The sequence below is a fragment of the Hoplias malabaricus genome, chromosome 1 (assembly GCF_029633855.1).
Source record: "Hoplias malabaricus isolate fHopMal1 chromosome 1, fHopMal1.hap1, whole genome shotgun sequence".
Classification (NCBI taxonomy): domain Eukaryota; kingdom Metazoa; phylum Chordata; class Actinopteri; order Characiformes; family Erythrinidae; genus Hoplias; species Hoplias malabaricus.
The window spans coordinates 68,964,027-68,976,733 of record NC_089800.1 but is presented as its reverse complement, the minus strand read 5'-3'; the positions used below and the strand labels follow the sequence as shown (position 1 = coordinate 68,976,733).

At 40.5% G+C, this 12,707-nt stretch overlaps 1 protein-coding gene and 1 long non-coding RNA gene across 2 annotated transcripts in view; both read left to right on the top strand.

Annotated features, from left to right (window-relative positions):
• LOC136697077 (uncharacterized) overlaps positions 1-12,707 on the top strand; it is a 245,903-nt gene that overhangs the window by 51,358 nt on the left and 181,838 nt on the right. The gene's annotated exons all lie outside the window — the stretch shown is intronic.
• sorcs3b (sortilin related VPS10 domain containing receptor 3b) overlaps positions 7,905-12,707 on the top strand; it is a 158,896-nt gene continuing 154,093 nt past the window's right edge. Inside the window, exon 1 of the mRNA XM_066671900.1 lies at positions 7,905-8,334. Within this exon, the coding sequence (XP_066527997.1) occupies positions 8,044-8,334 (291 nt within the window). The 5' untranslated portion in view covers positions 7,905-8,043. The remainder of the gene's footprint in view (positions 8,335-12,707) is intronic.

The following is a 12,707-nucleotide window of genomic DNA, read 5'->3' as shown; positions in this document are numbered from 1 at the left end:
AAAGAAATTACATATATATGACAGAGACAGAAAGAATGAAAGTCATTTAAGTTACTAGTCAAGCACAGGGTGTTCAATACCATCACCATATCTTATAAGATATTTATGCTGTCAGTCACCAATAATATTAAAATGGCCTCCTTGATTGTAAAATCACTGCTTATTTTAACAGCACCATTAACATACAGGTGCACAACACAATAACAAACCACCACCAGCACATCAGTGTTACCATATCGCTGAGAATGATCCACCAGCCAAATCGGATCTACACTGTGGTAGTTCTGGTTCGTGAAGAACAGAGGTTAAAATATGCAGAGCAACAGATAATCGTAGAATTACACATTACACCAGTACGGTACATGAATCTGATCAAGTTCTGCGTTTACAATGATTTACCCCAGTGACTTATATCACCTTCTTGCTTTTAGGATGTCTTGTTTAAATCATTGCCTGCCTCTGGCTCAAGGCTGTCTACATGTAACCATGATTATGTTACTCATAATTATAAGTCTTAACTAATAAAATAAACTTAGTCTTCTTATAAAGCCACCTTAAACTAATTACCTCTCTGGCAAATGATGTTTGCCTCAAGCCCTCCTGCCGCTATCATTGTCTGTATCTACTGCTATGTACATGTAAATCTGCTATTTGGGATGTCTGCCTATAAGCTTAGTTTTAACTTTGTCTTTATATTATTGTATGCCTCTAAAACATGCAACTCTGCCTCTGTCACCATCTGCCTCTAAGTCAGTTTCCATGAGAGTATATATCTAAAGCATCATTTCAATACCTCTGTCTGCCTTTGTTACATTTTATAAGTAAGTTCACCTCTATTGCTATGCGTTTCTGTAAAATCTTTTCTGCTTGCATATGTTTGTGTGTCTCTATCACTGCCATTATCAATCTCTTAACTCTGTGCCATAAGGTGACTGTCTGTTCCTAATACTGTCTATATGCCATGCTTTATTTATTGCCGTTTGTTTCTAAGAACACCAGTATGTAATTCTGCCTATGTATCTGCCTGCCCTAAAGGTTATCAACATGTCAGTTTACAGTCACTTTTAAGCTCAGGGAGGACAGGGCAGGTGCATGAGGTTTTATCATTTTATTGTGTTTGTTGGTGGTGCATCACTATAAAAGCTCACATGGAACAGGTGGTACTGAGCATACATTAACAGTGCCAGTGGGGCTTGTGTTATGGCCTTAGACATCAGAGAGGCCAGTGTGGATCCACATGTAATAGCTTGAAGGGGGCTGGGTCTGGGATGCCAGACTTCAATGTTGAGCCTTCTAGAAGTATTGTGGGCTTAACTGAGAATTATACTGATAACCCATAAGAGGAGCCAGTATATAGTGGATGTTTTGGGTACTCAAGGGCTGGGCCCAACAAGTAACCTTTGTGTTAGCGGTAGCTGGTTATTGATCGGATCATAATCAGCTCCAGCAACTTCATGTTTAAGTGTAGGATACTAAAATGTTCAACAATAGATGATTGCAGAAATGTTGTGGTGTCTGGTAGGAAGAGATTACGGGGGGCCTTATGTGAAACTCTAATGGACATGCATAAGATATTTCACATCATATTCTCTTGTAATTACAGTCTATCTGCCTTTAAGGATTCCCACCTATCACTGTGTTTATAAAGATATTAGGTGTATGTCTTTGACTGCCTGTATTGCTGACTACCTAAAAATCACCATAAATCTACAGTTGTCTTATTATCTCTAAGAATATCTATAGGTAACTCTCCCTTTGTAACTGCCTTTCCCCAAGTCTGTCTACATGTCAAACTGCCTTTATCTCTGTCTGCCTCTAAGGATCTCTGCCTATATCATGACACTTTCTGTCTGCCTCCAAGGCTATACAAAACAGTATTGCTGTCTCTCCCCTAAGGCGGTCTACATGCCAATCTGCCTTTATCTCTGTCTGCCTCTAAAGATCCCTGTTTATATCAACGCTTGTATGACAGGCTGCCTCCAAGGCTACATGTAATTGTATTCTGTCTTTCCCCTAAGGTTGTCTATATGTAACTCTGCCACTGTGACTGACTGCGTGTCACTCTGTCTTTATCACTGACTGCCTCTAAAAAAAACTGCTTCTGTCACTGTCTGCCTCCCTCTTAAGCTGTCTACATTTTGTTCTGCTGTCTGCCTATCACTGCCTGCTTTTGCTCCTTTCTACTGTTGTCTGCCTGTAAGGTTGTCTTCATGTAAGTCCTACTCTAAGCCTTTCTGTATCTATCATTGTCTGCTTCTATTGCTCTTTTTCCCTAAGGCTGTCTACATGACAGTCCTCCTTTATCTCTGTTTGCCTCTAAGGCTACATGTAATTTTATTGCTGTCTGCCTCTAATGATGTCGGCATGTATCTCCATATCCTGCAGCATGCAACCTTTATGACCAAAGAGGCAGAATCTCACCCTCATTACCATATACCTTTCATACCAGTTTTCATAGTCATTTCAGCGCTTAGGATTAATATGAAACTGAAGAGTTTAATCAGCTTTTAATGTATTAACCGACTAATGAACTTGAGGAGAAGAGGTTAGCCCAGTAATTGTTAATCTCAGGTGAGCTTAACATACTTAATCTCCACTAACTCTCTCTCGGTTAATCTTCAGTGAGTCTAACCCTCGCACTGTTAATCTCCAGTGACTTTAACACTCTTTTAATCTTCAGATAGCGCCTTGAAAAGCAGCAGCTGAAAGTTTCAGGGAAAAGTTCAAGGCACAGTGGCTCTGGGAAAGAGATGGAGGAGGATTTTGCTGCATGTGTCTCTCCATCACGTTCTCTCTTAATTCAGGCAGAAGTACGCTCTATGTCCAAAATCTTCTACACATTCCTTATCATTAGGGACTTCAACTAAGGGTCATCTATTGTGAACAGAGGTTTAACTAAGCCTAAGGTCAGCATTCCCAGTGTCAAGAGTCCACCGTAGTGATAAGTAATGGGCCAGCATTTGTCTGGGGAACACTGGAGCAGCCCATCCTCTATACAATTTTGATTAAAGGTTTCTTAATTAAAAACATTCCTATTTAAAACCATTTCTATATAAAACACTGTATTTATTTTTTATGTTGAAATGGTCATTCAGTTAGAAGAACAGGGCAGCAAATTTAATTGATGTATATGGCGCTACATCCATAGGTTGCAGTCACATTATTTATTTATTTCTTTTTTATCTCAAACACAGCTCCTGTGCCTAAAATGGAGAGAGTCTCACAATGCCCAGACACACAGAAGCCCACCACCTATTTGCATAAAGGAGAAAAGGATCCCACTGTGTTGTACAGTGAGGAGTAAAACTGTTATCTTCTGTTAGCCACATTAGTATTTTCGTCATAGACATTAATGGAAAACTGTTAGCTCTTGTGACCAAATGTTTATGAAATATTCATACACAGATCATATAAAACTGTTATTTCACTTGTGGTTTTTAGCATGTAAAAGACTATAGACAAAAGCCACATATAATTCTGCCTCATTCTTTCCTCCTGTTTACAGGGTAAATAATTGGACCCTGCTGTCCCTGCACAAAGAGAGTGTAACACATTCTTGGAGGATAAAATTTATTGTGACTGTCTGCCTAAATTATTTCTCTAATTTGGCTTAAAGTTAAATGAAGTAGTTTGCCTTGTCTAAAAACCTGAGATGATCAGTGAGTAATGTTTCCACACTGAGCGAACACAGTGTGGCCCTCTGATTTCAAATGGTGTTGGCCCCCAGTATAGCAGTTACTTCACACAGTGACATCACATGCAGCCTGTAGATACTACTCTAAAAGAACAATTTCACCATGGAAATAATTATTTATGCATATATAGAGCTCCTTGGTCTAAACAGAACCATTTTCTTTAATCAGGAAACCTTGAAATATCATATTTTTCACAGTGTAAAGTGATGACTAGCCTCTGGACAGGACCTAAAAACAGAGGTCTTCAAATCCTGACCTTGGATCCAGGTTCCAGACCGGGATAATAAAATGGCAAGCTGGTAGGTCTGTGTAAAGCCTTCATGTAAGTGTCAATGCTGTTGCAGTTGCAAAGGGATACAAAGTCTAGGGATGTGTTTTTTGAATAATTTTTATATTCGAGTAACTATAACAGAGATCCGACAATCTAAAACCTGCAACAATGAAAACTGCCAATCCACGTTCCTTTTAAAATGCTTTATTAGACCATGTTTTGCAAGCCCCACAAAGTCTCAGAGTGGAGCAGTGTCTGTCGTTCTTTTAAACAGCACGACTACAAAACAAAAATCTTCAGGTTCCACGCATGTATGTAAGGACAAATTAGTCGTGTAGGACTGTTGTTAATTGTGTCCAGGTATTTTAGTTTAATTTCCTTGGTATTAGCTCCCTTTGTATAGCCTTTCTACTCTCTTTGTGATAGTTTTTAATATTCTGACTGAACATTGCTCATCGGTTCTTAAAAAAACCTTACGCAAAATCACTGACATTTTTGTTGTGATTATTTCACAGTGAGGGAACTGCATTTTCATGATCTGGAATTAAACATTGTCATTGATACATGTTTAGCTCTGCATTGTCCTTCTAGATTTAGCAGCTGTGCAGAATGTTTTATTTTTAGTGATGGAACAGAACTCATCAAATTGTTGTAAGCAAGTCTGGTGCTGCACAGCATATTTTCCAAGTCAAAGTGCTGCCAGATGTGAGTTCTCTTTTTCAATGCCATGTTTTCTGAATGACTTCAGACGATCCAGTGGTAAGGGATACTCAGATAGTGATTCCATTATTTTGAATAATGACAACAAAAAGGTTAACAGTACTCAAGTACTTGTGCACATCCCTACTTAATACCCTTCATGGCTAGGTGCAGCAATGGGTGAGCTTTATAATTTGCTGAGTTTGCTGAATATAAAGCGTGTCCACAAATTTTGGGCAAATTGCATCACACATACACTGTGCTGCTTATGACCCTCAACTCTTGCGTCCTTGCCTAAGACCCGCAAAATGACCAAAAGGGGACTAAAATGGTGAGTGTTTTTGGTGTGTACATATCTGTACACACACAGAGTGATAAAAGTGTGTATGTGTGTGCTGTACTAAGTGGGTCAGAGAGTTGCAGTTGATCAGCAGATGGTGTTTGCTTTCCAGTGGCAATAAACAAACACACCAGCGGAACCATAAAGAGCTCTGTGTGTGTGTGTGTGTGTGTGTGTGTGTGTGTGTGTGTGTGTGTGTGTGTGTGTGTGTGTGTGGTGATTAACAGAGTGAATGGTGATGTGAGTAAGTATGTTTTATTTTGAGCAAGTGGAAGTTTATGACCTGAGTGACCGTCTGGACTCTGCAGTGTGTAAAAGCTTCACAGAAGCTGCAGAACCTCAATAAACATGTAACCAAAAGGATGACCACTGAGAGGGGGAAGTTGACATACCTACACTGTGCCCTATTTACTATGGAGTGCACTATTTTGGGTTTGTCCACATAGTGAACTCAAATAATCCCAGGATGCACTGCAAACAGAGGTCCTATCTCGGTTCTTCCCTGTCCTGGCTTGGTCCTACCTCGGTTCTTCCCTGTCCTGGCTTGTCCCTATCTTGGTTTTGTCCCTTCCTGCTTCCTTCATGTCTTTGTTGATCCCTATCTTACCTACCCAGTCTCTGGGTTCAATCCCAACTGTGTACCATCCTGGATCTATCTTTCTTTGTAGTAGATTCCTATCATTCCTTCACAAGCTATAGGTTCCATCCTATATTATCTTACATTAATTCCACCCATTTCTAACTCCAAGTGGGTTCTGCCCTATCCTGGGTTCAACTTACCTTAATTCTGCACTGTCCTGTTTCTGGCCTATTCTGATTTGGTTTTGACCCAGCCCGGTTTTATGACTGTTACCAACCCAACCAAGCAATGACCTCTTGGCTTCTAGCTCCAATCGATCTTAATTCCACCCCTCCTCTCCCAGATGTGTCCTATCTTTTATTGGTTCTGCCAAGTCTGGCTCTATCCTATCTTGGTTCCACTTTAACCTCACTATTGTCTGTTAAGGTTCTTTCTGATTATGGCGTCACTGTAATATAGACTTGGTCCCATTTGGTCCCTTGACGGAACAGTTTCAATGAAAAAGATCAGAAAGTCAAAATGTCTTTAGTGATTTTTAATTATTCCGGGAACCTTTAATAACTCCCCTAATGTCCTTATATGAGAGGAGGTGATATTGCAGTGGAGATGATTTGGGCAGAAGGAGGTGTGCAGTTATTTCAGAATGGAGATTATGAGAGTTTTAAAGATTCAGCAGGTTTGTGATTGGCAGCGCTGGAGCTGCCAAAATTGAACTTTAGAACCGTTTCTGTAGAACGTTCAGTCATAGCTTGACCCTGATTACACGTGTGTGTGTGTGTGTGTGTGTGTGTGTGTGTGAGAGAGAGAGAGAGAGAGAGAGAGAGAGAGAGAGAGAGAAAGAATATATAAGAGAATAAAAGATTAGAATTTTGTCTTTTAAAGAGAAGTTTAATTATTCGATTTTGAAATTTACAACTGTTTCAATATTTTTTGCCACTTAGATTTTAGTTTTAGATTTTAAAAAGATCAAAATGTTTAAGGATACATTTGGACTGTTTTGCAGAATTTATATCATCACATTAATCTTTTAACTCTCCGCCCCCTCTGTTTCTCACTCTCTCTCCCTCTTATACTCTTTCTTTCCTTCTGCATTTTAAATTCTCTCACTCATAGCCCCCTCTATCCCTTTACCTCTTTTGGTGAACGAACCCGGCCCCCGCCTCTGCCCCCCTCCTTCCCCATGCCGCATTCAGACTCCCTCACTTTCTGATTCCCCCCTCTCACACTTTTTCTCAGAATTTGGCAGTAATTTCCTTACAAATTTTGAATTCTGGTTGTTTTAGTATTCTCACCCCAAGCATTAGGATTGTTTGTGTGCCTCATACATTTTAGGAAAGAAAAAAAAATAGTTTTTAATTGGAATGTAAATATATATATATAAATGCAGGGAGGAAACAGAACCCTGAAATACGCCAAGTTAAGCATAGAGAAAAATCCTCTTTAAAATAAATGAGACATTATGAGTCGAGATTCTGTGCACTTCTCTGACTCTGTGTTTGTGTGTGTATGTGTGTGTGTGTGTGTGTGTGTGTGTGAGAGAGAGAGAGAGAGAGAGAGAGAGAGAGAGAGAGAGAGAGAGAGAGAGATAGATTGTATGTGTATATTTTTAAGGCACCTGAATATATTGCTGGTCTGTACCTCGCTCGCTCAGACTCTCTCTATTCTAATCTTTTTCCTATTTATTTGTCTTCATTATTTCCTTCTTTCTGTCCTCTTTTTTTCCCCTCATCTGTGTATCTGTCTGTTTCTTCCTCTCTCTGTGTTATTGACTCCATAAATCCTTTTATTGCTCTAAATGAATGAAAGTGCGCTTGTGTGCATTTGTCAGTGTATGTGAGTGTGTGAGAGAGCAAAATAGAGAGCTTGCACACACACGCACGCACACACACACACACACACACACACACACACACACGCACGCACATTCAATTCCCTCACGTTAGTGTGTGTGAGCGAGACACAGTGAAGAAGGAAAGAGGAAAGGAAGACCGAGAGCAGGATAAGAGACAGTGACAGAGGGAGAGAGAGAAAACAGAAAGTGGGGAGAGACAGAGGGAGAGAGAGGAAAAAAGAGTGAGGCAGAAAGAAAGAAAATAGAGTTAGAGTGGAAAAGAGAGGAAAGCCAGGGAGACAGAAAGAGATAAGTATAATAAGAAAAGATAAAGAGGGAGACAAGTATAAGGAGAGGAAAAAGAGTGTGTGACAGACAGAGAGAGAGAGAGAGAGAGAGAGAGAGAAAGAGAGGTGAGACAAGCGCTAGTTGGAGAGGTGGAGCTCTCTCTCTCTCTCTCTCTCTCACTCTGCTCTCAGTATCTGTGAGAGTGGGTAAGATCCTGCTCCCTCAGCCGCTGGACTTGTTGTTCTTGTTTTTGTTTATTTCACTGGGGGACTCTGTTTTCATTTGTTTATTTACGGGACTTGTTACAAGTGCTTTTTATGTTTACGTGTCCAGTGCAGAATGGGACTGTCCCGTGTGTTTCTGCTGTTTTACTCTGTCACACTGCTGACCGCTAACGGCGTTCTGCCAAGAGAGGGGAGGGATGGACTGATTGTCCGGAGGATGAGTACTGATGGAGGGAGAATGCAGTGGAGAGAGAAGCGGAGTGCTGGAGGAGACAGAGGAGTGCATGCGATGGACAGACAGAGAGGAGGAGTGAATGTGTCGTCCATCAGGACGTCCAGCGCAGCTCTGACCGGAGACTCCGCTCACAGTCAGGTCAGAGTAGTGTGGGCTGGACACAACAACAGTGTGAGTACAACTCCCCACTTACACACACTAATACACTCTAATATACACTGACATACATTAACACAAGCAGACACACACACACACACACTTACACACAAAGTACTGTGTGCTGGATAGACACACACACACACAGTGAACAGGACACAACAATGTCACTACAGCTACAATATAACACACATACACTAATGTATACTGACACAGTGTTGAAGGCTGGGCATCACAATAGTGTGAGAAGCTCTACACTCACTCACATGAAGTAAAACTACATATATGCACGTGTGTGCTGCTGTGTGCATGTGGAGAAGTGTATAGTAGAGAGAGAGAGAGAGTGAGAAAGCGCATGTGTGTGTGTGTCAGAATCATATACACAGCTTATAACATTTTTTTACTTATTTTTTACTTATTATTTTTTACTAAAATTTTTCACCTTTAAAAGCTGCTATGTATTGTTTTGTGTGATGATCTGAGTGCTTCACTTTGAATAAACTCTCTCTACACCAAAGTTAAGGAGAGCTGTGTGTGTGTGTGTGTGTGTGTGTGTGTACGTGTGTTTGTATGTGTATATGTGTGTGTGTGTGTGCGTTCGTGCATGATGCCTTATTAACTTTTCACTTTTTGGAGCTGCTTTGTCTGCACATTCATTTTATATGCAGATAATAATGATATTCATATAAATGAACTGACAAATGCAAACTGAAATAAATGACCCTTTCTGCTGTGTCCAGCTCTGTTTCTGTCAATGTAATACAATCATTCTAAACGTCCATGTTAATGTGGAGAATGTCTCTGCGTGTCCACAGAGGGGCAGTCTTCGGGTAGACTGGATTAAACCAATTACCTTTAAATAATTTACAAAGTACTTTTGGCACTCTGCAATTTACATCAGTAAAGTCCTTCAGGATCGAAAGTGTGTTTGTGTGTGTTAGTTTGCGTGTGTGTAGGCAGGTCCAGTTTGTATTATTGTTTTCAATATTTCCATAATATTTGCACAATAAATGCCACCAGACCTTTCAGTACACATAGAGCTGTCTGAAAATTCTGGCTTTATTACCTCAGCATAAAACGAAAATGTGATTAATGTGGACATAGGGTAGAGTTTATAATGTGGACTGTGCTGCGGAGTGTAATGCAGAGAGTAGATGTGTCGAGTGTTTGGGTGGGGCAAGACTGTGGAGTAATGTGGATTGTAGTGTGGGACATACTGTGAAGTCTTTCATGGAGTGCAAGGAGGAGTGTGAAGCAAAGTGTTTTTTAGTGGGGCAGGAATATAATGCAGTAAAGAGTACAATGCAGAGTGTTTGTGGGAGTTTTATACGGAGAGTAATGCAGAGTGTAATACGGAGTGAAGCATGTATAATCCTGGATGTAGTGTGGAGTGCAGTCTGCAGAGTGTGTGACTTGAGAGGGAGTGTATTCTGGAGTGAAATGTGGGTTCTAATAATATAATAAAATTTGTATACATATCAATTTGGTCAGTGAAAACACTGGTGCTTAATAAACTGGGAAGTGCTGGATGGTAATACAGAAAATAATTTGAATTTTTTCGCTTATCCAGTTCAGGGTGGGTCCGGAACCTACCCAGAATCATTGGGCGCAAGGCGGGATCACACCCTGGAGGGGGCGCCAGTCCTTCACAGGGCAACACATTCAGTCACACACTTACACATATTGACAATTTTGAGTCGCCAACCCACCTACCAACATGTGTTTTTGGACTGTGAGAGGAAACCCGAGCACCCGGAGGAAATGTGTTGGTGGTGTGTTAGTGCGTGTTGTGCTGGTACGAGTGGATCAGAAATACCAGGGCTGCTGGAGTTTGTAAACCCTGTGTCCACTCACATTCCACTCTGTTAGAGACACCTATCTCATTGGTCCACCTTGTTTATGTAAAGTCAGAGACAGTAGCTCATCTGCTGCTACACAGTCTGAGTTGACCATCTTCTGTTCCTTCATCAGTGGACACAGGACGCCACCCTCAGGACACTATTGGCTGGATATTTTTGGTTGGTGGACTATTCTCAATCATGCTCTAAAACTGCAAAAGCACTGTTGTGTCTGATCCACTTATACCAGCACAACACACAATAACCACCAGGTCAGTGTCACTGCACCGCTGAGAAGGATCCACCATCCAAATACTTACTTGTTCTGTGAGGTTCCTGACCACTGAAGAACAACCACTTGATGACCTTGACCCATGTCCACTGCCAAAAGGTTCTACATTCAGCTTTTGAGCATCAGAATACATAAGTTGTGTTTCTTTTTACATCACATGACCATTAGCTTATGGCACCAGGGTGCCTCAGGATGAGAAGACACCTGGCTTCTGCTCTTGAAGCTCTTTTGGTGGCACGAGGGGGAGCTACACAATATTAGGATTCAGTGTTATGGGTGCTTGGTGTGTAGTGTATATATGTATAGACATGCGTACAACACCATGTCTTGATTTTGGATAAAAACAAAGCTGTGTGTGTGTGTGTGGGGGGGGGGGGGGGGGTTGCACTGCTGTGCTATTTTGGCTGATGCCATTCATGCAACTTTTACTGAGCTGCATGAGTGATGATTTTAGAGACTGCGACAGCAACACGCTGTGACACACACACACACACACACACAAACACACACACATTTATGTACATTTCACACACTCATAGAAAATTCATGGCAGTATGGTAACACACACACACATTTACTTACACACTGCCACTTATTTTTGTATGTTAATATATACTGATACATATATGTATGGATTTATGACTATGAATATATGTGACATTTACTCACACAGACACTCACACGCACACACACACATCCACACAGATGCTACACATATTGGCTGCTGCTTGTTTTTTTCTTAATATTTTCCAGATTTCTATATTTTGCTGATATTTACTTATTTTTCATAATTCAAAATATGTTCTATTGTATTTAATTGCACGTGCTGCTTTTGAATTGCTGAGTTTTAAGTCGGTCAGTGTGGTTTGATGTGAGCTTTTAGATTTGTTCTCCAAAGACACATAGTCAAAAGTCTGTAGACATCCCTTTTAAACAATGAATTCTGCTACTTTAAGGATCACCGCTTGTGTAAAGAGAGTTTCAGCTGTGGGACAAAAAATTGTATAAGACAAGCAAAAGACAAACTGAAGTGCTCTCAGGCAGCTGCACATGAGCTTAAAGTTACCATGCTCATTGCTAGACTCAGCTGGAGGGGTATAAAGCCCCACAGCACTGGGCTGAGAAACAGTGGAACTAAATTCTCTGGAGTACATAACATGGAAAAAAAAAAACAAGATGCACAAAAACTACTATCTATCTTGCAAGTCTACAATCTACTATCTAAGTCTATGTTTGACCCTTGGTCTCTACCACACGATAATGTTTTCAGGAGAAAAAAACATAATAATAATAATAATAAGAAGAAGAAGAAGAAGAAGAAGAAGAAGAAGAACTCTAAAAAACCCAACACTTGTTTGGTGTATGATGCGCACATTAATTTAGGGATCTGGAGGCCACCAACCCACATACTGTAAAACAAGACCACAAGTCACTCTTCTGTGGGCTGTGTAAGTAAAATAAAAACATGGGATAGAACCAGCCATTCTGAGTTTGCACCATTTCTTTCAATAAGAATAGAGATTTTGGAATTCTCCCACCCACTCGTCTGAATCTCTCCAGTCACAGCACTGGACGGATGTTTATGTGAGAGCGCAAAGGTGAAACAAAACATATCAAAATCAATGCTAAGGGAGCAAATCCAGAAAAATAAGATTACTGACTAAAATCTGAGAAAACGAGAACGGAGAAAAAAAGAAACAAGCAAAAATGGCTCCTGCTACTCACTCCTCACTGCTGTGAGCTTAGGTCATGGTTAACGGTGGATCATTATTATTTAATGTAACAGGCACTGAAACCCATTGTTCTGAACAGGGCTTTTAAGACAAAACGATGTGCTGTGGCATTTGATCTTTGTATTATTTTGAATGAAGCATGTCAAGACCCCAAGGACCTGTGTTAATTTGTGAGAGCTAGATTGTAGTTGTAGAGAACTATAATGTGTCCTCTTTAAAACTGATTTAGAGCAGTGTCTATGACCCAGACTAAACCATTCAACATCTTTGTGGCTAAATACCCTCTGCTCCTCACAGCAAAGTTGAACTTCCTAGACTTCCCAGGAGACAAGAAGCTGATACACCAAGAAAAGTGGACCCACTACCACTTGAAACATTGATTCTAGAAGAAATGTTGGATGTTGGAAGCTGTTCACAAACTTTTGGCCATATGGTGTACCTCTCCACTACGAATGAAATATTTATGAGAAGCTTTTAAAAATATTTAAAGGCTTGGACGTCTGGTTCCATTCATTGCCACTACAA